Raw genomic sequence first — 25,747 nt, 5'->3', positions numbered from 1 at the left:
CACAGCTACATATACGTTGGAATTGCAATGCCCATCGAATCCCACCAGATGGCAGAGTATCGTCCACCTTTTGAACTCCGATAGAAAGGGATCAGGACAGACAATGATTTAACTGGACTATCGAGACTCGCTCTGAGGGGGAGGAGCTCTTGCAAAGCAATCGCAAGCAGATCTGCTTGCCTCAAAACCTATACTGCCCACGTAAACACGTGTAATTACATATAAACGAGTAATCGCGATCGCCGATGGGATCATTGGAATTATTCTTTTTGGATTATCTTCTAGCTTCTGGTGTGTCTATTTTACCGAACCTGAAACATGTTTCTGTAACGATCACAGTTTCTTACTTTGTCGGACATAAACCAAGCGTTTTGTAACAATCGCATTTTCGGGGTAAGACTACCCCCCCCCCCCCCCCCCCCCTTGATAATTTTGTGAAGGCACATGTGTTTATGGTATATACCTTTGATTTGCAACCAGAACAGTTTAAGCTTATTGCATATAACATGTTTTATCTCGCGATCTATGGGAAAAGGGTGATGTTAATAAGCGTGTAATAAACTACAAACTACAGTGTGTAGAAACAAACTCTTTTTTCCATGTTGGACTACAAGTAGTGTCTGCCAAATGAGCCACACCATTGTCTCCACAGCTATAATACAGAACGCACACGCAGCTCTGCAAACATCGTGAAACACTGCAAAAGTGACCATTTTAATCTGGCCTTTTTTTCAGAGATACGGAAAGCGTATGGCGATGAATGAGTTAAGGTGTTGAGTGAAAACGGTTTTCCTAATGCAGTGGATGACTTTTTCGTGTCAATTTGCTTTCCGAAATAGAAACAGAGAAGACGGAAGATCTAAAAACAATGAAAATGCCAATGATTTAATGCAAGTCATGGGATCCCATTGTAACAGAAGGTTTTTGATATCTTTCAATACTTTATGATAGGTTGTCAATGAAAATATTGGTTTTGAAATAATAAAAAAGTATAATATTTATATTTTTTTAATCATTCCATTTGGGCTGTGGGGGGTGCTTAATGTCTGAAGGAGTCGACTGAAGGCTTCTTGTTCTCTGCAAAAGCATGCAATTGGTCCACTGATGGATACATCTTGATATTTGTCTAGTCTAGTGTGTTCATTATCATTAGACGGGTGAAATCCTCTTTCAGTGCCTCTGTGCCTGTTTTCTTAGGCAGTTAGCCTCTGGTATGCGTGCCATTAGCGTTAGCCACGCTTCTAGGCCTCTTTTCTTTTGGAAAGAATGATAAAAAAATTTAAAGATTTAAATTTTTTTTTTTTTTATTCGACTAAGAGGTTTGGCAGTCGACTACGGCTCCTTTCGACCGATTAGTCGACTAATAGGGGTCAGCCCTAGTGCCCATCATTATACCCAGTCTGCCAACACTGTAACCCTATGGAGATGTTTACCTTCTTTGCAGGGCTACTTTTTAAATATTATAGCTATATTGACATTACTATGGCCCATTCAACATCGATTATCTATCGTTCCGGATGTGGGAATGTTATATTTTTTCATTCATACATTTTTGTGTTAATACCTTCGAGAATATAAGTATGTTTTTAAGCTTTTCTGCGGTAATTCCAAAAACGTGAGTTATAGGCCCTGAAGCATATGATAGATTATCGATGGCGTTTCTTTCCTATACACGCTATATAAAAAAATTCAAATGTATATGATCGGTATACATTATGCTTCATCATGCGTGAAGGAAAGGGGGGGGGGGGTCGTTTATAATTCCTTGATCGTCAGTAACGGCTTTATTTAGTATGGGTTGATATATTGATCAGACTGATTGCAAACAAGGAAATGGACAATCGGGCTGAAAATAACATTAGTGTCCTCTTACCGTTTGCCGATGAGACTGGAGGAAAAAGATCCCAATTATTTGATGCCGATCTCCTAGATCCATTTCCGGTTTGTATGGCGCAATAAACGCCGAAATCATATCGATTATTGCGTTTCGAAAGCGATCCAAATGCACTGGAGTGTTTGTCTGGACCCACGTAACAAGATATGACTGCCGGAGGGATTTCCTCGATGCACCGAGCGCAACTTCCGGTTTGACGTGAGTGTAACTCGCCCAACCATCCACCAGGCGGCGGTATTGAGGCGTTGCAATCTCAGACAGGGTGCCGCTGCAGTCCGGAGGGAGGCTGGATGAATTATGAATGCCATGGCGAAAAAATTTAATATTGATCCCAAAAACGATTTACGCCGTTGTTGGCGTTCAACGCATGGCGGGCAATAACGACTTACGCCGCTTATGGCGCACAATGTGTTAAAAGAAAATAATAATTATAAATATTTTGTATACATAGTTTAGCAATATTTTGTCAGGCCAAATGTTATGGCTGGAGGACAAGGTAATTTCTCGATTCAGAACGATTTCATCATGGATGAACAAAACTTTCAATGCGAATGGTTGATTTGAATAGATGTGCTTACATTTTGGGAGTTAAATTATGGAATAGCCTTAGTGACGGGTTGAAGTTGTGTACTTCTCAGGGGAGATTTAAAAAAGCCTTAAAGGATAAAATAGGAGTACAGTTTTGAGTAAAAACATCAAACATTTGTTTTTTCTTTCAAAAAATGATATCTTGCAGCATATTTTAAGTTTTTCTTTCTTATATTAAAATATATTTAGTCTAAGAATTTGTAAAGGATAGGCAAAAATAAGCACGTGCTTCAGCCTACCGGTATTCCTTTTTTTCGGTCGTTGATTTTGGATTGTGTGTGTGAGCTTGCCTTGAATGTGTACATTTGTGATTTTTTTTCTTTTTTCTTTTCCTTTTGTAAGTCCACACTGGTGTGTTTGATTTTGTCTGTAAACAAGACCGAAAAATAAACTTCATTCATTCAGTCATTCAATTTCAAGGACCATGTGCGAACCTCCATGTCTTATGACACCTACCCACTCCTTTGTGTGCGTCGATGCTGGTGAACTCAATGGTGCCATCGTGGCACCTCCTGGGGTCCTCCTTGTACTCCTTCAGCACGCCCTCGGGCGAGTACCTATAGGCCAGTCCATAATCTACTAAGTAAACCTACAGGTTCCAACAAACGAGACACAGACAAATTCATGCAGGCAGGCAAATATTTACAGGCCAGCATGTTAAGATAATGTTGTGCTACTAGGGCTGTACCGAATGTAATTTGTTTACATTCAAAGCTTCTATTGAAGTATTCGAATGAAGCTTCGAATGTCTGTCGTAATATTTTATGACGTAATCATGAATCTTTTTTATAAAAAAAAAAAGAAATAATGAAATATTAAATATCCTCAAACTAAATCCTCAATTTGAATAAAATGATTAATCTGATTAAATGAGTATTTTTTCTTTATTAAATCAACTTTCTTTAATGAATATAACTAGTCAGTTTCGTCAACATAAATAATCCAATAAGGGCACGGTTGGTACAAAAGTGATGGTGACGTCTTGATGGAGCACCGAGCGGATGCAGATATACAGGCTACATCATTTATGATAAATGTTTTATTTTAATTTGTATGACGAGTCATATACTATAATAGTATAATATTAGTGTAGCCTAATCTTTATCTGCAACTGTGAAGAGAAACCCCATTGGTTTCAACAAAATGAATACACATAATTTTTTTTTATGAAATAAAGTATTACAAAAAAGATTAAATGTAATGTTGATTTAGAATTCGAATGTCAAGTTATGAACGAAGCTTTGAACTATTCGGTACAGCCCTATGTGCTACCACTGCTAGAGAAATCACATGTTGATCATACTGGACTGCATGGTAATGGATGTGTGATACGGGACCAATCTGAAATGCATCGTTTTGAATTCACATTATTGAATATTTAATAATTTTGTATGTACAGTATACATTTACATTTAGTCATTTAGCTGAACGCTTTTATCGAAAGCGACTTACAAGTTCTGTACGACAAGTCATCAGGAAGGGCACGTAGCTTAAAGGAAAACTCCAACATTTTGGGAAATTAGCTTATTTCCCATCTACCCTGGAGTTAGACAAGAAGATGGATACCTTTTTCTTCTCAGTGCATGCAGTAGGAGTAGGAAGACGTTGGGAACTAGGCTAATGGAGGAACCTACTTCCAGTGACTGACGCTAAGCTAGGCTAACGGTGAGCGTCTTCCTACTCCTACTGCATGCACAGATTAGATGCCAAATAAGCTAATTTCCCAAAATGTTGGAGTTTTCCTTTAATGTTGTTTTTCATCATTAATATTTCAATTTCAATTCAATTTCAATTTATTTAATGACCACCCAGCCAGGCTGGTGGAATTTAGTTTCAGTGCAGGTTTCATAGCAGTTCCAACATAAAAACATAAAAACATAGAACATATAACATCACTTACAGCGTACATAAAAGAAAACACAATTACATAGATACAGTTCAGAGTTTGTGAGTTTGTCCATGTCCATGTCAGCAGAGGTAAGGGGGGTTGCGGGGGGTACTACAGGGGGGGGGGGGGGTGCTACAGGGAGTTCAGTGTCCGTATGGCAGTGGGGAAGAAGCTGTTTTTGAACCGGGTTGTTTTGGTGGTCAGGGATCTGTAGCGCCTCCCGGAGGGCAGCAGCTGGAAGATGTGGTGTGCTGGGTGATAGACAGCACAATGTTGTATGTTTGTGCTGTGTGAAACGAACACAGAATATAGACAATGTCTATATTAAAAAATCTCAATACATGAGATAAATAAATACCAATATATTGCCCAATCCTACGTCAAAGTCAATTCAAATCTTTAAAATGAATTCAGTAATTTACGTGTTTACATTACAGCCAGCCCCATATTCAGTAGCATGGCCCCAAACAAAACAAGGTAAATATCTTTCATGTAACGCAGAATCAATCGCTACACTAAGATTGCATACCGGTGAGGACCAATAGTAGCTAACATTTTAGATGATCTACATATGGGAGGGATATCTTCTCACAGTATCCCCTGACCTGGAATGTAAATCTAAAATTATTATTCTTCAAATAAAAAAACAAATACGTTTTGACTTCATTTAAGGATTTAATTACAAAAATCCATGTCCTAATTTCAAAACTAATGATTGAATATATATATATTTTTTATATAATAATAATAATTAGTAGCCCCAGGTCATAAGGCAGCTAATGACTTCAATAATATCCCATAATGAGTTCTATTTTTTAATGTAAACAAAGATCGAGTCATAATAAAAAACCCTTTTCATATGGTCGCGGTTCATATCGCTGGCACAGCGAGCGCTTCCTGAACACACCGCTCCGCTGCCCGAGATGAAGCGTGCGTGAAAGAAGACAACGAGCAAACATTTCCCCCAATAACTCCGGGAGGGAAGGTATGAAACGAGCGCCAGAGCCAAGGCCTCGCCTTCCAATCCCCAGAGGGACCGCAAATAAATTGTCATTTAAAAAAATAGCGCTTTTAATAACAACAACCACCACGGCTACATTATTAATCTCCAAATTAAATATTTGCCCCTGCCCCCACCTTGTTTGCTTGGAAAATCTCTGCCTCTCTCTCCATCTCTCTCCCTCCCTCCCTCTACCTCTCTCCACCTCCCTCTCGACCTTAATTGAATCTAATGAAGCAGCGCAAGTGCATTATAATCAAATAAATACAATTATCTCCCCACTTTTCAACGTACACTTGTGGGGTCAGCCGGCGCTGGTTTTTAAGAGGTAGGCCTATCGTGGAAATTCCGTTAACCCTTTCACTACCACACGTGTTGATTTGCATAGAGTGTGTGTCGTTTTTAGTTCCCCGGTAAAATCAGTGGCCAGAAAGCAGATGGACTCTGAAGTCTCTGAAATGCTGGACCGACGTCGGGGTGAGTGTTTGACTGGCTGGGTGGTCATTAAAAAATATATGTATATGTGTTTCATAATATATACATACCAATTATTCGCCTGTTCTATTCTCCATCCATCTATCATCCACTATATTACCACAGACATCCTGTTGGGGGATCCCCCCTTTGAACAGCCCATCTGAGGTTTCTCTCCTCCACGCCGCCTGTGGTGTTTTTTCCCCTCCTATTGCTAGGTTTTTAGTGAGTCGTTCCTCGTCTGCATTGGGGGAAGTCTGGGGGTGTTGTTGCATTATGTGGACTTGATGGTGGTTTTTGTTCTGCATCTATTGTGAATGTGTTTCTTCTTGACCTGTAAAGGCCATGGGGGCCACTCCATGTGATGTCGGGCTCTACACATAGATTTGATTTGATCGACTGACCTGGTCGGGGTTATTTTGGCTCAGCAGGAGGTTGGATGCTTTAATGTCCGCGTGCACGTACTCATGCTCGTGGATGTACTCCAGAATATCCACCTAGACAGACGAGGAAAAGGCAGAAAAAGACATCCTAAATGAAAAAAATGCTTTAGGCATTATATATGCAAAAAGAATAATATTTTCTCATTCTTCTTATATATCAGAATCAGAAAGGTCTTTATTAAAACATATATTTGGTCGTTTTTGGTGCAACATTAATGGACAGACAATTACTATAGAATAAAATAAAAAGGTAGAATATAAAATGGAATATAAACTCAAAAAAAAAAAAATAGAAGCACAATAGAATAGAATAAAATAAAAAATAGACCAGGGATGTACAATTATGCATGATGTGGTCAAGTATATATATATACTAATTAGAATAAAGATAACAATACAGTGGGGTGGAATATTTAGTTTATATTCTTATTCTTATGTATTCTTATATAGTTTTAGTTTATTTGCACTTACAGATGAAACAACACATTTAAGAAAGTGATTTAAAAAGAACAATGATGTGCAGGAGAGTAACCTGTGGGGCTTACAGGCGACCCCCATGCCAGGTCATTGGCATCTGCATTTAACCGCCTGAGTTTTTTTTAGAAGCAGCCGCAACAGTGCAGAGCTTGGGGATTGATGGTGTTTGTAGTTGTTAATGTTTAAGAAGATAGCAGTAATCTGTAATAGACTTCGTTTTAAAAGTAGCTGTCCTAGTGGGCGAGGTAGGGGTGTTGAAAAAGGGGGGGGGGGGGGCAAGGACTTATATCATTAGACAAGGGAGGGCAAGGACTTGTATTATTAGACAGAGCGGAGGGCACAGACTTGTATTATTAGACAGAGTGGAGGGCACAGACTTGTATTATTAGACAGTGCGGAGGGCACAGACTTGTATTATTAGACAGTGCGGAGGGCACAGACTTGTATTATTAGACCGAGTGGAGGGCACAGACTTGTATTATTAGACAGGAGGGCACAGACTTGTATTATTAGACAGAGGGGAGGGCAAGGACTTGTATTATTAGACAGAGCGGAGGGCACAGACTTGTATTATTAGACAGAGCGGAGGGCACGGACTTGTATTATTAGACAGAGCGGAGGGCAAGGACTTGTATTATTAGACAGAGCGGAGGGCACAGACTTGTATTATTAGACAGAGCGGAGGGCACAGACTTGTATTATTAGACAGAGCGGAGGGCACAGACTTGTATTATTAGACAGAGCGGAGGGCACAGACCTGTATTATTAGACAGAGCGGAGGGCAAGGACGCCTATTGCTTATTAACAGCGAAGGAGTGCGCCGAATGCTTCCGCGTTTTCCCTGATTGGCTGCGACACGCCCCGCAGCAGGCGCGGCAACCGCAGAGCGGAGCGGCAGAGCTTGCGGCATTATTTAGTCGTAAACCGCCATGATTCTCATTCGAAGCTTAGCTCACCTGGCAGCGCGGCGGTCCTGCGGTCCGTTGGTTTCAAGTTCGAATCCCATCAATTTTTTTTATTTTTATTTTTTTAACGTGTATTCTTTCGCCGGTTACGGTTAGGCATGGTTAAGGTTAAGGTTAAGGTTAGGCATTGTTTCGGAGTTGGTTAAGGTTAGAAAGGTTAAGTTTAGGCGCTGTTAAGGAGCTGGTTAAGGTTAGAGTTTGTCTTAGAGAATGGCAATAGACAGCCTATTTCCGCACTGCCGCTCTCTCGCGCTGCCGCGGTCACATGGTCACATTCTTGCACTCCTCCGCTGTTAAAAAGCAACACGCGGCAAGGACAGCATAACACTGTGCAAAGCATTGATGTCGGAGTTGAAGACATGCCTCCAAGAGGAGTCAACCCTAAATAATAATCTGTGGAGTTGAAGGCATGGCTCCAGGAGGAGTCAACCCTAAATAACGATCTGTGGAGTTGAAGGCATGGCTCCAGGAGGAGTCAACCCTAAATAACGATCTGTGGAGTTGAAGGCATGGCTCCAGGAGGAGTCAACCCTAAATAATAATAATCTGTGGAGTTGAAGGCATGGCTCCAAGAGGAGTCAACCCTAAATAACAATCTGTGGAGTTGAAGGCATGGCTCCAAGAGGAGTCAACCCTAAATAATAATAATATGTGGAGTTGAAGGCATGGCTCCAAGAGGAGTCAACCCTAAATAATAATCTGTGGAGTTGAAGGCATGGCTCCAAGAGGAGTCAACCCTAAATAATAATCTGTGGAGTTGATGGCATGGCTCCAAGAGGAGTCGACCCTAAAGACAACACAGGACTCTGAGTGGAGGGGGGTCTTTAAAACCCGTGGGATGCAGTACCACTACTGACCAGTCGCAGGCCAAGCTGCAGCACCAGTTTTCGGGGGAACTTCTTTCCGCCTTCCTCGAACTTCTTCTGCAGGTCGACGCCACAGCGATCCATGACCATGAACCTGTACCTGGAGGGCAGGGAGGGAACACCATGAACCTGTACCTGGAGGGCAGGGAGGGAACACCATGAACCTGTACCTGGAGGGCAGGGAGGGAACACCATGAACCTGTACCTGGAGGGCAGGGAGGGAACACCATGAACCTGTACCTGGAGGGCAGTAGGGGTGGGAATCACCAGAGGCCTCACGATACGATATTATCACGATACTTAAAGGGGAACTCCAACATTTTGGGAAATTAGCTTATTTAACATCTTCCCTGGAGTTAGACAAGAAGATACATACCTTTTTTGTCTCTGTGCGTGCATTTAGCTTTGGGAATAGACGCTCCGTTAGCATAGCTTAGCTTCATCACTGGAAGTGAGGCAGATCCGTAGCCTTACAGTGCCTTACAGTGTATTGCAAGGTCTGACATTGACCAAACTTGATATGCATGACCTTGGTGGGCTCTAGGTCAACTCCTGAAAAGGGGGTCAATGTCAGACTTTGCAATCAAAAGTTAGGGGGCTAATAACCCTTGCCATAATTTCAGTGCGCCCCCTAATTTTTGATTGCAAGGTCTTACATCGACCCCCTTTTCAGGAGTTGACCTAGAGCCCACCAAGGTCAAGCATATCAAATTTGGTCTATTTGGTCTATTCCCAAAGCTAAATGCACGCACAGAGACAAAAAAGGTATGTATCTTCTTGTCTAACTCCAGGGAAGATGTTAAATAAGCTAATTTCCCAAAATGTTGGAGTTCCCCTTTAAGTCACGATACGATAGTATTGCGATTAAAAATATATTGCGATAGGCTGAGTATTGTGATATTAATATTGCGATATATTGCGATTTATTACCTTTTTTCAACTGCAAAGTATGTCAACATGTTTTATCTAATAAAATAAAGTTTTCAGTGTGTTCATCTCACTTCAATCATTTTTATGATTGCAGCACCAGGAGCCTGTTGATGAATATAACTATTTATCTTTATTTATTTCTATTCATAATCACACTGCTATTATTAACTGGTACCTTGCATCCCCATCACATGAGTATGCATATATTACACCTGCAAAATTATCAGAGTTCAAATCAAACAACGGTCAAAATGAAAGGATTTTACGATGAATCAAGTCTCGGAATCGGAATCACATCAATGTTAGATTGAATCATTGCATCACTAATTCATAGTATTATTAATAATAATAGTAAACTTGGATTTATATAGCGCCTTTCAGGAAACCCAAGGACACTTTGCAAGGCAACAGAAGAAGACATAAGGGATAAACTAAGTAAATAATAATAACAATAAATTACATGGAGAATGAAGAGGTTTTGGGCTCTGGAACTGTACCTTTTCTATTACACTATTACACACTATTACACTATTACACACTATTACACTATTACACACTATTACACTATTACACCGAGTACAATGGCACAATCCGCAAGTCTCTACGACAAACGGTTCAAGAGATACACTGAGGGGGTGTGGCCTAAGGGGGCGTGGTCTAAGGATCGGGGGAGTGGTCAACATCGACCAATGAAAGGTGGTCAACATCGACCAATGGCACAATCCCCAAGTCTCTACGACAAACGGTTCAAGAGATACACTGAGGGGGTGTGGCCTAAGGGGGCGTGGTCTAAGGATCGGGGGAGTGGTCAACATCGACCAATGAAAGGTGGTCAACAGGGGGAGTGGTCAACATCGACCAATGAAAGGTGGTCAACATCGACTAATGGCACAATCCGCAAGTCTCTACGACAAACGGTTCAAGAGATACACTGAGGGGGTGTGGCCTAAGGGGGCGTGGTCTAAGGATCGGGGGAGTGGTCAACATCGACCAATGAAAGGGGGTCAACATGGACCAATGAAAAATGAAAGAGGATATCCCTACTGAGTACAATGACACAACCCACAAGACAGAGGGCGCTGTCAGCAATTCAGTAGTGCAACACAGTGATGGCCAATGATGGGTTAAGTGGATGATGTCATTGGCAGCTCAGCCACGAGCCACACAGCTGAACCAATCATGAGTGAGCCATGAGCCACACAGGTGAAGCAATCACTATGACTTGCATATTTTCTATCTAATGCATTTCTATGGAGGCAGATGCATGACTGCATTGTCACATTGATTAAAAGAAAACTATAAGAGATGAAGCGTTGTGACGCGCACATGAGCACTACAACGAGTAGGCGAAGGGTTGTGCGCGATATTGTGACATTCGTGCGATATTGTGGCACTCCTTCGGCGATCGGAACAGAAGGCTAAAAAATAGTGTGAAAAATGTGATTTCTAGAGTGCGATTGCATGGCGGTCAATGGGGAGGAGAACCTTCAAACAAATGGTCGTCAGTTGAGATAGAAATGTCCAATTCCATTTATTTTTCTTTTGTGAGCGGGTTGACAGCCGTGTCATCGTTTTGATGTGTTTGTTTTATTTCTACGTCCAAAATTGAGATCACACTCGCAATTCACCCAAGGTAGGGGGAAAAAGATTATTTCAGCTGCTACACTCTAAAATGCAATGCATTCCCAATGGGACCGATATTTTACCGTTTAAAGTCGATTCGTAGCCAGACGGTGCGGTGAAACTTTACGAGTTCGGAGACCGGTGTTGCCATAGGCAAGCCGCTCGTTTTGATACCTTTCACGTGTATGGGGCGCGAACGCTTACGTGTTGCAAAGTGTTTGCAAAATCGGTGGAATAAAGAATAATAAATAAAAAGAGTATGGATATGTATAGTGTGGGTGGCAACCTGGCTTCGCCAGGTCACCCACACTAATAAATTACATGGAGAATGAAGAGGTTTTGGGCTCTGGAACTGTACCTTTTCCCTCCCCTCTCGTGCAGACCAGATCCATGGTACTTCGGAACGCCCAGGTGTTTGATCTTGCGAGACTTCATCCAATTCTGAACTACAAAGCAAGCAGTACAAAGCAATATGTAAAAAAAAGTTATAATAATGTAATAATCATGTATTCCAAAATGCAGTACTTTAACCTCTAACTGAAACGGCCCGAATACGCACGTTTCAGTCCTGTTCTCATTCTAGTAGTCAGGGCTCCAGAGTGCGCCTGATTTGGTCGCATTTTGAGACCAAATATCAGCGCAGTGCGACTGGATGTTTTCCCTTGTCGCACCTCCCAGCAGGTCTGTCTGTGTGTATGTGTGTGTGTGTGTGTAGCGTCTTTTTCCCGGCCATGTGCGTTCTCAAAAAAAAAATACAAATTATCTCTGCCTTTGATTGGTTCTAACACGTGCATTATGGAGCGGCCAGCCCTGATCTGCCTCTGATTGGCTCTGATCGTTATTCACTGAATAACTGCGCCACTGTGAAACCTGAAACCAAAATATATACCTTTCGGAAGGAATGGCTGGTTCAATTTCCCTGGCTCCGCTACGATAAAGCGACAAACAGTATGGTTTGCATGTATTGCAATGAGTGTGGTCCTAATATGGCTGGCAGTACTGCGTTTGCTGTCAGATCATCAACATTCAGAATAGAAACATTAAAAAAGCATAGGGTCTCCAAAAAACACATAGTGTGTCGTGACGGGTGTGTTGCCAGCACATCAACAGTGCCTCAGTATCCACTAAGCATTTCAGCGCCAGACGGCGGCAAATAGAAAAAGCGAGGAGGAAGAAATGAAAATCAAATTCAACACTGCTTATAATATCGCAAAAGAAGAGCTGGCGTTTACTAAATTAAAATCGCAGATCACCCTAATGAAAAATAACTGCTTAAACGTCAACGCGACGTACAGCAACGACACTGCCTGTGCCCAGTTCATAGGAGTGATTGCAGACACATTAAAAAAGAAGACGTCCCTTCAGATCGCGGAGAACATCTACATGAGCTTCATGATCGACGGAGATACAGACGTCTCTGCAAAGGAGTGCGAGCTCGTCTACAGCCGCATATTGCGCAACGGGAGACCTAATCAATATCCTAATTGGCCACATCGATGTGGAGCATGCACATGCAAAAGGTACAGCAGTGTTATTATATAACTACTCCAGTTTAAGCAGAAATAAGACAAGCAACACATTTAAATAGTTATTAGGCTATTAAAATAGATTCAATAAGCCCTAACTATGGAATGTGTTATTATTACGTTTTATTTTTTCAATATAATTTTCAGTTTTAATGTTGAGTAATAATAATAATGAGTAATAGACATACAACCTGGATTTAGGCTACTAGTCTGGAGCTGAGCTGAATGTGTTAAAATAGACATAAAAAAGTGAAGGATTGGACGTTGCTAACTGTAATACAATGTTATTTTTTCATAGGAGTCTATGCTGCCAAGTCAAGCACAGCACTTTTTTCCCCCTTCTAAACAATTGAGGTTATTAACAATCGTATTAAAAATGTTAAGCTCCAGTGGAATTTTGTGAGACAATTAGTTTGAAAGCCATTTGTCTGAACTTTAAGACCTGCTGTGTGACATATGACAATTTCTTTTTTGTGATTTAAATAAAGAAAGATTTATCTGTACCTTTTATTCCCGTTTACAATAATTTACATAACATATTAAGAAATTACTAATGTGTATGGGAACTGACAAAAAAGGTAACGGTAACACATAAAATGTATTATTGCAGCGGCAAGAGGCGCAGTGAAAATTTGTCGGTGCACTTAAATGAAAAGGTTAGGCGCACTGGTGCAACCAATGTAAAAAGTTAGTCTGGAGCCCGCTAGCAGCCTCTATACCTCTCTGTGTCAGTCCTGTTCTCCTTCTAGCAGCCTCTATACCTCTCTGTTTTAGTCCTGTTCTCATTCTAGCAGCCTCTATACCTCTGTTTCAGTCCTGTTCTCCTTCTAGCAGCCTCTATACCTCTCTGTTTTAGTCCTGTTCTCATTCTAGCAGCCTCTATACCTCTCTGTTTTAGTCCTGTTCTCATTCTAGCAGCCTCTATACCTCTCTGTTTTAGTCCTGTTCTCATTCTAGCAGCCTCTATACCTCTCTGTTTTAGTCCTGTTCTCATTCTAGCAGCCTCTATACCTCTCTGTTTCAGTCCTGCTCTCATTCTAGCAGCCTCTATACCTCTCTGTTTCAGTCCTGTTCTCATTCTAGCAGCCTCTATACCTCTCTGTTTCAGTCCTGTTCTCATTCTAGCAGCCTCTATACCTCTCTGTTTTAGTCCTGTTCTCATTCTAGCAGCCTCTATACCTCTCTGTTTTAGTCCTGTTCTCATTCTAGCAGCCTCTATACCTCTCTGTTTCAGTCCTGTTCTCATTCTAGCAGCCTCTATACCTCTCTGTTTTAGTCCTGTTCTCATTCTAGCAGCCTCTATACCTCTCTGTTTTAGTCCTGTTCTCATTCTAGCAGCCTCTATACCTCTCTGTTTTAGTCCTGTTCTCATTCTAGCAGCCTCTATACCTCTCTGTTTCAGTCCTGTTCTCATTCTAGCAGCCTCTATACCTCTCTGTTTTAGTCCTGTTCTCATTCTAGCAGCCTCTATACCTCTCTGTTTTAGTCCTGTTCTCATTCTAGCAGCCTCTATACCTCTGTTTCAGTCCTGTTCTCATTCTAGCAGCCTCTATACCTCTCTGTTTTAGTCCTGTTCTCATTCTAGCAGCCTCTATACCTCTCTGTTTTAGTCCTGTTCTCATTCTAGCAGCCTCTATACCTCTCTGTTTTAGTCCTGTTCTCATTCTAGCAGCCTCTATACCTCTTTTTAAGTCCTGTTCTCATTCTAGCAGCCTCTATACCTCTGTTTCAGTCCTGTTCTCATTCTAGCAGCCTCTATACCTCTCTGTTTCAGTCCTGTTCTCATTCTAGCAGCCTCTATACCTCTCTGTTTCAGTCCTGTTCTCATTCTAGCAGCCTCTATACCTCTGTTTCAGTCCTGTTCTCATTCTAGCAGCCTCTATACCTCTGTTTCAGTCCTGTTCTCATTCTAGCAGCCTCTATACCTCTCTGTTTTAGTCCTGTTCTCATTCTAGCAGCCTCTATACCTCTCTGTTTTAGTCCTGTTCTCATTCTAGCAGCCTCTATACCTCTCTGTTTTAGTCCTGTTCTCATTCTAGCAGCCTCTATACCTCTCTGTTTTAGTCCTGTTCTCATTCTAGCAGCCTCTATACCTCTGTTTTAGTCCTGTTCTCATTCTAGCAGCCTCTATACCTCTCTGTTTCAGCCCTGTTCTCATTCTAGCAGCCTCTATACCTCTGTTTTAGTCCTGTTCTCATTCTAGCAGCCTCTATACCTCTCTGTTTCAGTCCTGTTCTCATTCTAGCAGCCTCTATACCTCTCTGTTTCAGCCCTGTTCTCATTCTAGCAGCCTCTATACCTCTGTTTTAGTCCTGTTCTCATTCTAGCAGCCTCTATACCTCTCTGTTTCAGTCCTGTTCTCATTCTAGCAGCCTCTATACCTCTCTGTTTTAGTCCTGTTCTCATTCTAGCAGCCTCTATACCTCTCTGTTTTAGTCCTGTTCTCATTCTAGCAGCCTCTATACCTCTGTTTCAGTCCTGTTCTCATTCTAGCAGCCTCTATACCTCTCTGTTTCAGTCCTGTTCTCATTCTAGCAGCCTCTATACCTCTCTGTTTTAGTCCTGTTCTCATTCTAGCAGCCTCTATACCTCTTTTTCAGTCCTGTTCTCATTCTAGCAGCCTCTATACCTCTCTGTTTTAGTCCTGTTCTCATTCTAGCAGCCTCTATACCTCTCTGTTTTAGTCCTGTTCTCATTCTAGCAGCCTCTATACCTCTCTGTTTTAGTCCTGTTCTCATTCTAGCAGCCTCTATACCTCTGTTTCAGTCCTGTTCTCAATGGGTCGTTTCTGTGCCTGTAACGAGAGCCACTTTTATCTGACAAATACGATCATTATTGTACATCTACAATAAGCAACAGCATAGCAATCTTACAGTGAAAAATGTTGTCAGAAACATAGCACATGTGGGAAAAGGCACAATGCACATATTTAACATGTCCTCAGTGTTGGGACAACCCGTTCTCAAAAAATAAAAATACGCAAAAAGAGGCGATTTCCACAATAGGTTCCCTTTAAAAACAAACCAATGAACCCGGATGCTTCCAACAAACTACGCATTTTTTGTCAGAACAAAATACAGGATACTTTATAATGAAATGCTTGTTTCTTATGAACCCCTGAGAGTGTGCTACATACAGTAAAGAGAAAGTAAGTACAAAATTAAGAAGTAAGAGTAGGTAAAGTCAATATACATACCGGTATATACAATACAGAGTCAAATGAGTACCAGTGAGGTAGAATGCAGAGGTACAAAACTTGGGGTAGGGTGCAAATGAGGTATTGAATGTAGTGCAAATCTCTTTAATAATAGATAAATATAAAGTGTGTTAAAGTGTCTAAAGTGAGTGGTAAGGTGAGTGTTTGTTTAAAGTGAGTGTGTACGTGTGGATGTGTGTGCTGCGAGTGTAGATGATGGTTTGTTACATAGTGTTATTGTCGTTGAGCATCCTGATGGCCTGGGGATAGAAGCTCTTTCTGAGTCTCTCTGAACCGGCCATGAGACTCCGGTAGCGCTTGCCTGACCGCAGCAGTTCAAAGAGGCCGTTGTTTGGGTGACTAGAGTCTTTGATTATTCTCTTAGCCTTGGCCCTGCAACGCTTGTTATACAATGTAAACATACTGCAAGCTCCGTGTGACGAAGGAGTCGAGGTGGGCGCCGCTAAGAGTAATAAGAGCTGAATCCCGGGGGGGGGGGGGGGGGGGGGGGGGCTGGGGTGTGGTGTGGCTGTGTGGTGGGGCCCCCGGCGGCTAATGTGCGCGGCTGGTGGGACAAATATTTACCAACACAACGCCACATTCTGCCGCCGTGAATAAAACATGAGCCTTCGGGCTCCTTAGTAATATGTAAGGGTTAATTGTCAGGGGAGACTGACGTTTGGATTGTTATTATATAAAACGCAGAGCTGCGCCGCCCGGAGGGGGGGGGGGGGGGTCTCTCCCTCCGTGGCCGAACGACGCCTTTTCTTTTAATTAAGAAAGTTGTGGGTTTGTTTTTCCGCTTGTTGTGCTGGTGAGAGACTACATTAGGAGTGTGTGTGTGCGTGTGCGTGTGCGTGTGTGTGTGTGCGCGCGCGCGCGTGTGTGTGTGTGTGTGTGTGTGTGTGGTGACATACTCAGATCAGGCTTGGCCGCTCTCATGTAGAACTTGAGCTCAGAGAACAGCGGTCCGTTGTCACTGGGCTCCTGTGTGAAAACAACAGAAGCAGGAAGTCATGCCGATCAGATGCCAACAACAACAGAAGCAGGATGGCATGCCGATCAGATAAATAAAGGTTAAATAAATGTAAAAAAAATATAAAAAATTATAATAATAATTTAAAGCCCATACCGACAATTTTAATGCCAATATCGGTAGGCCGATAATATCGGACATCCCTAGTTAGTACCAGTAATGATCCAACCACACGGCAAAGCGGCTAACCTACTACAAGCCCAAGCCAAGCGTTAGTATCAGTAGATGCTTGAGTACCAGAGCGCTGTGGATGTCGGAGGCAATCCATTCGCTGGGGGGGGGGGAGATCAGGGACAGTGTATTGGAGGGGGGGGGTAGATCTTACCACTTTGATCACGTACGAAGCGCCAGACCCGACGGCTTTTGCAGAATTCTCGTCCGCTGGAAAACGAGAAGAGAGCACAGACTGGAATGACTAACAGAACACGGGATAATCATTCGGCTAAATGGTAAATGGCTGTTTTTTTTTTTTTTTTTTAATATAGCGCTTTTATCCAAAGCGCTTTACAATACGAGACAGAAAACAGGAAACAAGGAACTGAAATACACAGGAACAAATGACAAACGATAAACACCTGGGATGATTACAACTGACCTGGGAGGGGAAACAGACTGAGAAGAACTACAAGAAAACAACACAATGAACTACAACTATGGAAGACTAACTCCGGCCAAATCCTCCCCCCTGACCGACCTCTCCATCACAGTCGAGAATGCAGCTGTGACCGCGTCGCCGACCGCCAAGAACCTTGGTGTTGTCCTCGACGACCAGTTGAACTTCTCTGCTCACATCGCAGCGACAACCAGAACCTGCAGATTCCTCCTGAGCAACGTCAGAAGGATACGCCCCTTCCTGACAAAAGAAGCCACCCAACTCCTCGTCCAATCAACAGTCATCTCCCGCCTCGACTACTGCAACGCACTGCTAGCTGGCCTCCCGGCCACTGCCACCAAGCCTCTTCAACTCATTCAAAATGCAGCGGCCCGCCTGATCTCAAACCTACCGAAGTCAGCCCATGTCACCCCACTTCTTAGGGACCTGCACTGGCTCCCCATTGCTGCACGTATCCGCTTCAAGGCCCTCGACCTAGCATACCGTGCGGCAAAGGGAACCGCTCCCGCCTACCTCCGGTCAATGGTCTCTAACTACACACCCTCAAGACCCCTACGCTCTGCGTCTTCTGGCCGCCTCAGATCTACTCCTATCCAAGCTCCCGGAGGGTCATCAAAGAGAAGCCGCCTATTCTCAGTCCTTGCCCCACAATGGTGGAATGAACTACCCATCCCAGTTAGGACAGCCGAATCCCGTCCAATCTTTCGCCGTCGACTAAAGACTCACTTCTTCAACCATTATCTGAAATGATAAAAAAAAAAAAAAAAAAAAAAAATCTAACCCCGACTAACCTTAATGTCATGCACTTGTCCTAATAAACTAACCTACACTGTAACACGCAACACTTTGATGAACATTGTTACTCAGCTGATAGAGTTATACCCTTCTTGCTGTCTTGTCGCACAGAACTTGTAAGTCGCTTTGGATAAAAGCGTCAGCTAAATGACTAAATGTAAATGTAAATGTAAAACTATGGAAGACAAGACAACCAACACTAGACACTGGGACAAAACAAGCAGACTACACACACTAAACTGTGAACCTAATACAAGACAGAAACACTAGACTAACAGGGGAATGTGAAGGAGAGCGAGAGAGAGAGAGAGAGAGAGCAACAGAGAGAAAAGAGAAAGAACAGAAAGAGACAGAGAGACAAGGAACACACATACATGGACAGGGAGAGGTAGAGCACGGAAGAACAGTCCATGGATGGGTGGACCATCACACAAAGCACTTTACAATTTGTTCCTCAGATTTGACCCGTTCACTCACACATTCACACACCGACAGCGGAGGCGACCATGCAAGGTGCCGACCTGCTCATCGGGAGCAGTTAGGGGGTAGGGATGTCCGATATTATCGGCCGATATCGGCATTCAAATGTGATATCGGAAAATATCGGTATCGGTTTTCAAAAATATATATAAAAATATCCTCAAACTAAATCCTCAATTTGAATAAAGTGATTAATCTGATTAAATGAGTCTCTTTTTTATTAAATCAACTTTCTTTAATGAATATAACTTAGCAGTTTTTTTAAGGCTGTCCCATGGAAGCGGACATGGACCGGGTAGCATTCGGGAGAGGTGTTACTGTTAGTTGCACAATGCCTAGGCTACCCGGTCATGTCCGTGTGTTAAGGCTGTCCACGAAGCCTGTTTTTGGGATTCGAACTTCGTCAGGGTTTTTCTAACCTTAGTTTTTAATAATAAAAAAAAAAAATATATATATATATATATATTAATTTTTTATAAATATCCTCAAACTAAATCCTCAATTTGATTAAATTAGTCTTTTTTATTAAATCAACTTTCTTTAATGAATATAACTTAGCAGTTTTTTTTAAGGCTGTCCCATGGAAGCGGACATGGACCGGGTAGCATTCGGGAGAGGTGTTAGTTGCACAATGCCTAGGCTACCCGGTCATGTCCGCTCCAATTCATTGTGCTAAGCTAGGCTAACGTGCAGCCAGATAGCTTTCTACTGAACGCACAGAGAGGAAACTGGTATCTATCTTCTTGTCTCTCTCTCTGGAGAAGATGGTAAGCTAATTTCCCAAAATGTTGGCGTGGTCCTTTAACTTCGGCTGCCAGGGTTGTACCCTTCCTGCTGACGTGCTGTACAGAACTTGAAAGTCGCTTTGCACAGAAGCGTTCAGCTAAATGTAGGGATGGGAATCGTGAATCAGAATCGATTGGGAACCGGTTCCTAATTGTCCGATTCCTGGAATCGCATGCCTCCGTGACTATCGATTCCTCTTATCGATGCCATGTTTTTCCGACAGTTGCGCATTTAAAAACAATAACGTAGGAAAACCTAAAGGGCTTGATATTGCGACCGTTTTGTGTGTGCAGTGAAAACTGAAGGTGCTTTGCATCCTAGTCATTCATCATGGTAAAGTAACGTTAGCCGCTAGCTAGCTAAATAGCCATGCTCATTGCAGAGAGAGACAGAGAGAGAACACTGGCCTTTATTTATACAGGTAGGTTATTGCGAACAAATTCTCTTTTGCAATAACGACCTGTTGAATGCAACTACAGTTCAATAGATTAAATTAGTTCTCAAATACATTATTTTATTTAAGTGTATAGTTAATTTATTTTTTACAGTTTTTGTATTTTTCTGACATGGGGGCTCAACAATAAATGATAAATGACAATCAGAAATGTCAAGTTGCATGTTGTTATTCTAGCCAGCTTAGTTCTGTTGCATTTCCAATTCATTTATTTAAATTATAAATGTAGCAAGAAGCGACAAGGGAATCGATAAAGAATCGAATCGATAAGCAGAATCGATAATGGAATCGTATCGATAAAATCTTTATCAATTCCCATCCCTAGCTAAATGACTAAATATGCAAATGCCGACCCACGCTATCCTTACCCAAATAGATGAGTCCAAAGCCTCCCTGGCCAATGGGAGAGCCCAGCTTCCAGGCCCTCTTCCCGGTGTCGGTCAGGACCTCGCCGGGGGGGAACTCCTCCGGCAGCTTCCTCTTGGCTGGACCCCTGGCCTTCCCAGGTGCCTTGGCTTTGGCTTTAGGGGGCATCTGGAGTAGGGAGGTGTAGTGGTTACTTCCTGGTCTATAGGGAGGTGTAGTGGTTACTTCCTGGTCTATAGGGAGGTGTAGTGGTTACTTCCTGGTCTATAGGGAGGTGTAGTGGTTACTTCCTGAAGTTCCTGGTCTATAGGGAGATGTAGTGGTTAATATTCGCAATTAATCATAAAAAAAATCACTGAATTTTCTTTCAACCAAAAATGCTTAAACAATAATGTTAGTGATAGAAGGGAACTCATTTTGTGCAAAAATGGAAAGCTTTCCAATGTTCATGAGGCAGAATTGTTACAATAGCCGATAATCCATTTCCCCAATGATAAATCCCTATACGGGTGGACCTCGCGGGCGGTCCAAAGTTACGTCAGACTACACCTATACACAGCGACTATTGATCAATCCACTTCATATATACACGGCGACTCAGGGCTCTACAGTGCGACCATATTGCTTGCATATGCCCCTAAAAATATGTGTGTGCGAACCTGAAAAATCAATTACTCGCACGTTGTGCGAATGCATATTACAGCCTCAGTCGTTCTTTTTATTTCTCCGCTGAGAGTCGTTAAAAAACTACAAGTCCCACATTGCACTGAAGCCAACGGTCCAATCACAGTAGAGTGACGTGACTGGTTTCATGGGAAATAAAGCAAATGACCAATCGGAAGCTCTCATTTTGTTTGTTTACTTCCTGAAAGACGAGCAAGCGTTTTCCGAGCAGCAGAACTCCGTGGAGTCCAGTCCGAGTACAGTCCGCTCGACTATGGGAGCACCTTTATTATAGTCTTACCAATAGCAATAGATTTTAGAACACCTAGATTTAGCGATAGCAATAGTAATATAACGTTAATGCAACAAAACGAATGCCTTGCTTTGTTAATCATAACGTTGATGCAGTAGCGTATGGCGTTGTGTCACACACAACAGCAGAGGTGGGCAATAGGGTCTAGCTGCAGCGCCGGATGGCCGGAGTGCAAGCAGTGTTACGTAATTGGCAAAAGCGACTGTCAATCAATGGTCTACCTGACACGCAAACTCATAAACAATGTTTCTGTACTGGAGGTGTACAGTATTTCAATAGGCAACCCTGAAAGGATTATTTTTCTAGAAGAGCAACACAGCCAAAACATAGGCATTGTATTCATAAAAGGGGCAAAAGCTAAAGTTAAGTCACTGTTACTTTTGTAGCAGTAGTTTGATTTGATAGTTTATTTGATAGGGACAGCACATGTTAATGAACATCAAGTACAAAATACAAAATGTAAACATGCAGGGTTGTAGCAAGAGCTAATTTACACCAGGAGACAGCAAAACTCTTTCAATAAATAAATAGCCTGCTTAGGGTAAAGCATGGTGACAATCAACGATAAAAACAAGAAACAAGTTACATAAACTAAATCAGATTAAAAATGATCACAGTTCTGGTTTGCCTTAAGATGCAGTTTAAGATGAGTCTTGAACATGGAGTATGTGGGGCACTCTCTAATCACAACTGGTAGGCTATTCCAGTAGTTACCACCTTTAACAGAGAACACAGTTTTAGCAAAGGTAGTATACCGAAAGGGCACCTTACAGTCCCCTCTACTGATGGCCCTGGTGGTAATGCCAGTGTCTCCTTTTTGTTCAATGTCACTGCCTTTCTTATTAGGCCTAGTTGTTGGCTACAACTTTGCCACAGTAGGCATTAATCACTTAATAGTTAAAATGTCTGTGTCCCATTCCCGTTTGCACATGCAGATACACACACACGCACACAGTGGGCCAGTTACTTTGGTGGTATGTGCTATTGCACAGATGCGTGTCCCGTTCCCGTTTGCACATGCACGCACAGTACAAATATACATTTATTTTTGAAAAAAAAATAAACTCTGTTACTTGAAATATTTTCACTGTGCTCCTAAATATTTTTGTGTGCTCCTAAATTTCTTTGTGTGCTCCTAAATTTTTTCATTTAGGAGCACATGTGCTCCTTGGGGAAAAGGTTAGCGTAGAGCCCTGCGACTATTGATCAATCCACTTCATATATACACGCAACTATTGATCAATCCACTTCATATACACACAGCGACTATTGATCAATCCACTTCATATATACACGCAACTATTGATCAATCCACTTCATATATACACGGCGACTATTGATCAATCACTTCATACACAGCGACTATTGATCAATCCACTTCATATATACACGCAACTATTGATCAATCCACTTCATATATACACGGCGACTATTGATCAATCACTTCATACACAGCGACTATTGATCAATCCACTTCATATATACACGGCGACTATTGATCAATCCACTTCATATACACAGTGACTATTGATCAATCCACTTCATATATACACAGCGACTATTGATCAATCCACTTCATATATACACAGCGACTATTGATCAATCCACTTCATATGCACAGTAGGGTTGGGCATCTTTTGGATTTGAACGATTCCGGTTCCGATTCCGATTCTCCATTTCGATTCCTGTTCTAAACGATTCTCGATTCCGATTCTTTGAGGTGCAGGTCAAAACAGGTCACAGCTTATTTCGCAGGAGATTTTTATTTTTTAAATCTTTTATTTTCTTCATACTATTCACATTGTCAGTTGACTTGATGCAGTTTAATTTGGTTGCTGTACTGTAACTAGGGTATTAATTAACAAAGTAAAATTATTTTTATTTTAATTTTTTTAAGAATCTAAATTAAGAATCTAAATTCAAACATGTTACTTCCGGTTCCAAAACCGAAAGTTATGAACCGGTTCCTATTAGAACCGGTTCTCGGTGCCCAACCCTAATGCACAGTGACTATTGCTACAACCACTTAATGTCAAGGCTCTCATCCACATTCCACATTCATTCATTTTCTCCCCGCCGCTCTCTCTCTCCCATGATTTCAGAATCCCGGAAGTGCTGCTGTGGTTTATCTTTGACCTGCATGGAATGTTGGGGAGTGGTTACCATGGTTACCTGCTGCTTTGGTGGAGGAAACATCATGTGAGAAGTTGACAGTTTCTGCAGTGAGAAATAGTTCCTATACTGATCATTTGAAAATGACAACATTAACCAAAATAAACCCTTGACTAAGAAAAATGTATTAATAAACTGTTTGTCTATACTTCAGAAGTATGATATTTAGACTTGGTCCTCGAAATGAATGGAAGTAGAAAGACACCTGGGGAGGAATGGTGGTGTTGACAGCAGTGGTCACTAGTTTACTAGTCACTTTAGATGACTGTGTACATACGAGGCAAGACTGATTAAACATGACAAGTTCTACTAAAGTGAAATATCACTTTAACACAACTAGTCGTTAGCTTCAGCTAGCTACAATCGGTGATTAATGTATCAAGCTTACTAGTTCTACAGCTAAACTGGCCAAAATAAAAACACAGATTACGAGGGCAAACCGTCTCCATGATTCCCCAACGAGAACGCTACAACGAATCACTATGAATTGAAAATGGGGGACCCTGATGTAAACAAGACAAACGTCTTTCTCTGGTCTGCATCCCCTTAACCATTTCACTGCCACACACAATACACATAATGTTAACCCTTTCACTGCCACACGACAGAAGGTTAACCCTTTACTATCACACAACCGACGGTCGAGGAGAGGTGAGGAGAAGAGAGGGGAGGAGAGAAGAGAAGAGGAGAGGAGATGGGAGGAGGAGAGGAGCAGAGAGAGGAGAGAAGAGAAGATGGGAGGAGAGGAGCAGAGAGGAGAGGAGAGAAGAGGATATGGGAGGAGAGGAGCAGAGAGGAGAAGAGAGAAGAGGAGATGGGAGGAGAGGAGCAGAGAGGAGAGGAGCAGAGAGGAGAGGAGATGGGAAAGGAGAGATGGGAGGAGAGGAGCAGAGAGGAGATGGGAATGATGAGAGGAGAGGAGAAGAGGAGCAGAGAGGAGAGATGAGGTGAGGAGAGGAGAATTAATGAATGAAAACTTTATTTAACAGATTGCAGAATGGGTACAATACAGTACGGCTCAATACACACAATTGTTAACTTAAGGGGATGCAGACCGGAGAAAGACGTTTGTCTTGTTTCCATCAGGGTCCCCCATTTTCAATTCATATTGACATTTATGACATACACAACATACATGACATTTATGGCATAGGGACATACAGGTATTTAGTACTGATACATTTGTGACATATACGGTATTCAAATATACAGTACTGTTACCCCTAGATCCTGACAGAGAGTATGTACATATGATGGGGAGGGGACTGTACATTAGGAGGGGGTGGGTGGGTGGGAGAGAAATATACATACGGTGGGAGGAGACTGTCTAGGAGAGGAGAGGAGAGAGAAGAGAGAAGAGGAGGAGAGGAGAGAAGAGGAGAGGAGAGGAGATGACAGAAGAGAGAAGAGGAGAGGGGAGAAGAGAGAAGAGAGAAGAGAGAAGAGGGGAGAAGAGGAGAGGAGGATGAAAATGGGGGGACCCTTTTGTAAACAAGTGAAAGGGTTAACAATTGTGTGTATTGAGCCGTACTGTATTGTACCCATTCTGCTCAATCTGTTAAATAAAGTTTTCATTCATTCATTCAACACGTTAACATTTAGCTAGCTAGCATGCCATTAGCCGCTGCTACCGGTCTCCCTACTAGCTTCTAGCGGCAAGAAACAAGACGACACAGCGTACATTATAATAATATCAACAACAAAACAAGTCACATAATTACATAACCGAACCACTTCAGAATCCTAACAGTGAAACAGGGAAGGGGGAACACAAACCTTCACTTTGTTAAACAGTATTGTCACCCTTCTTCTTCTTCTTCTTCTTCTTCTTCCTCAGAGAGTAACGACGTCAGCTGAGCTCGAGCTGCAAAAGTTCCCGCAAAACTCTCCGTGTTGACGTCGTGACGTCATCGCGTCGCGTGACCGTGCGGTCTCATTGGTCGAGAAAAGGTCACGCGCGTCACTTGACTCCTCTCGCGTGGCTGGCATATGCGGAAGTGTTCCTTCTCGGCGTGGGCATAGATAATATCTATGGGCGTGGGGGGGGACGAAGAAGAAAGTGTTGCTGTGAAGGAAATAAGAGGAGAGGAGAGAGGAGGGGAGAGGAGAGGGGAGGGAAGAGGAGAGGAGAGGAGAGGAGAGGGGAGGGAAGAGGAGAGGAGGAGAGAGGAGAGGTGAGGAGAGGAGGGGAGGGAAGAG

General features: G+C 42.3%; 1 protein-coding gene across 1 annotated transcript in view; it reads right to left on the bottom strand.

The window, feature by feature from the left end:
- LOC311226660 (uncharacterized protein) overlaps window positions 1-25,426 on the bottom strand; it is a gene marked incomplete at its 3' end in the record, with an annotated part of 96,297 nt that extends 70,871 nt beyond the window's left edge. Inside the window, exons 1-8 of the mRNA XM_084312076.1 lie at window positions 25,325-25,426; window positions 20,403-20,568; window positions 17,232-17,287; window positions 16,788-16,857; window positions 11,507-11,594; window positions 8,587-8,695; window positions 6,249-6,341; window positions 2,939-3,071 (exon numbers count right to left, since the gene is read on the bottom strand). Coding sequence (XP_084168202.1) covers window positions 2,939-3,071; window positions 6,249-6,341; window positions 8,587-8,695; window positions 11,507-11,594; window positions 16,788-16,857; window positions 17,232-17,287; window positions 20,403-20,568 — 715 coding nt within the window. The 5' untranslated portion in view covers window positions 25,325-25,426. The remainder of the gene's footprint in view (window positions 1-2,938; window positions 3,072-6,248; window positions 6,342-8,586; window positions 8,696-11,506; window positions 11,595-16,787; window positions 16,858-17,231; window positions 17,288-20,402; window positions 20,569-25,324) is intronic.
- Window positions 25,427-25,747: the final 321 nt, after the last annotated feature.

This window comes from Notolepis coatsorum (genome assembly GCF_963971535.1).
Source record: "Notolepis coatsorum genome assembly, chromosome: 4".
In the NCBI taxonomy this organism is placed as follows: Eukaryota; Metazoa; Chordata; class Actinopteri; order Aulopiformes; family Paralepididae; genus Notolepis; species Notolepis coatsorum.
Note: the sequence above shows the minus strand (reverse complement) of the source record. Positions and strands in the feature narration are given on the sequence as shown.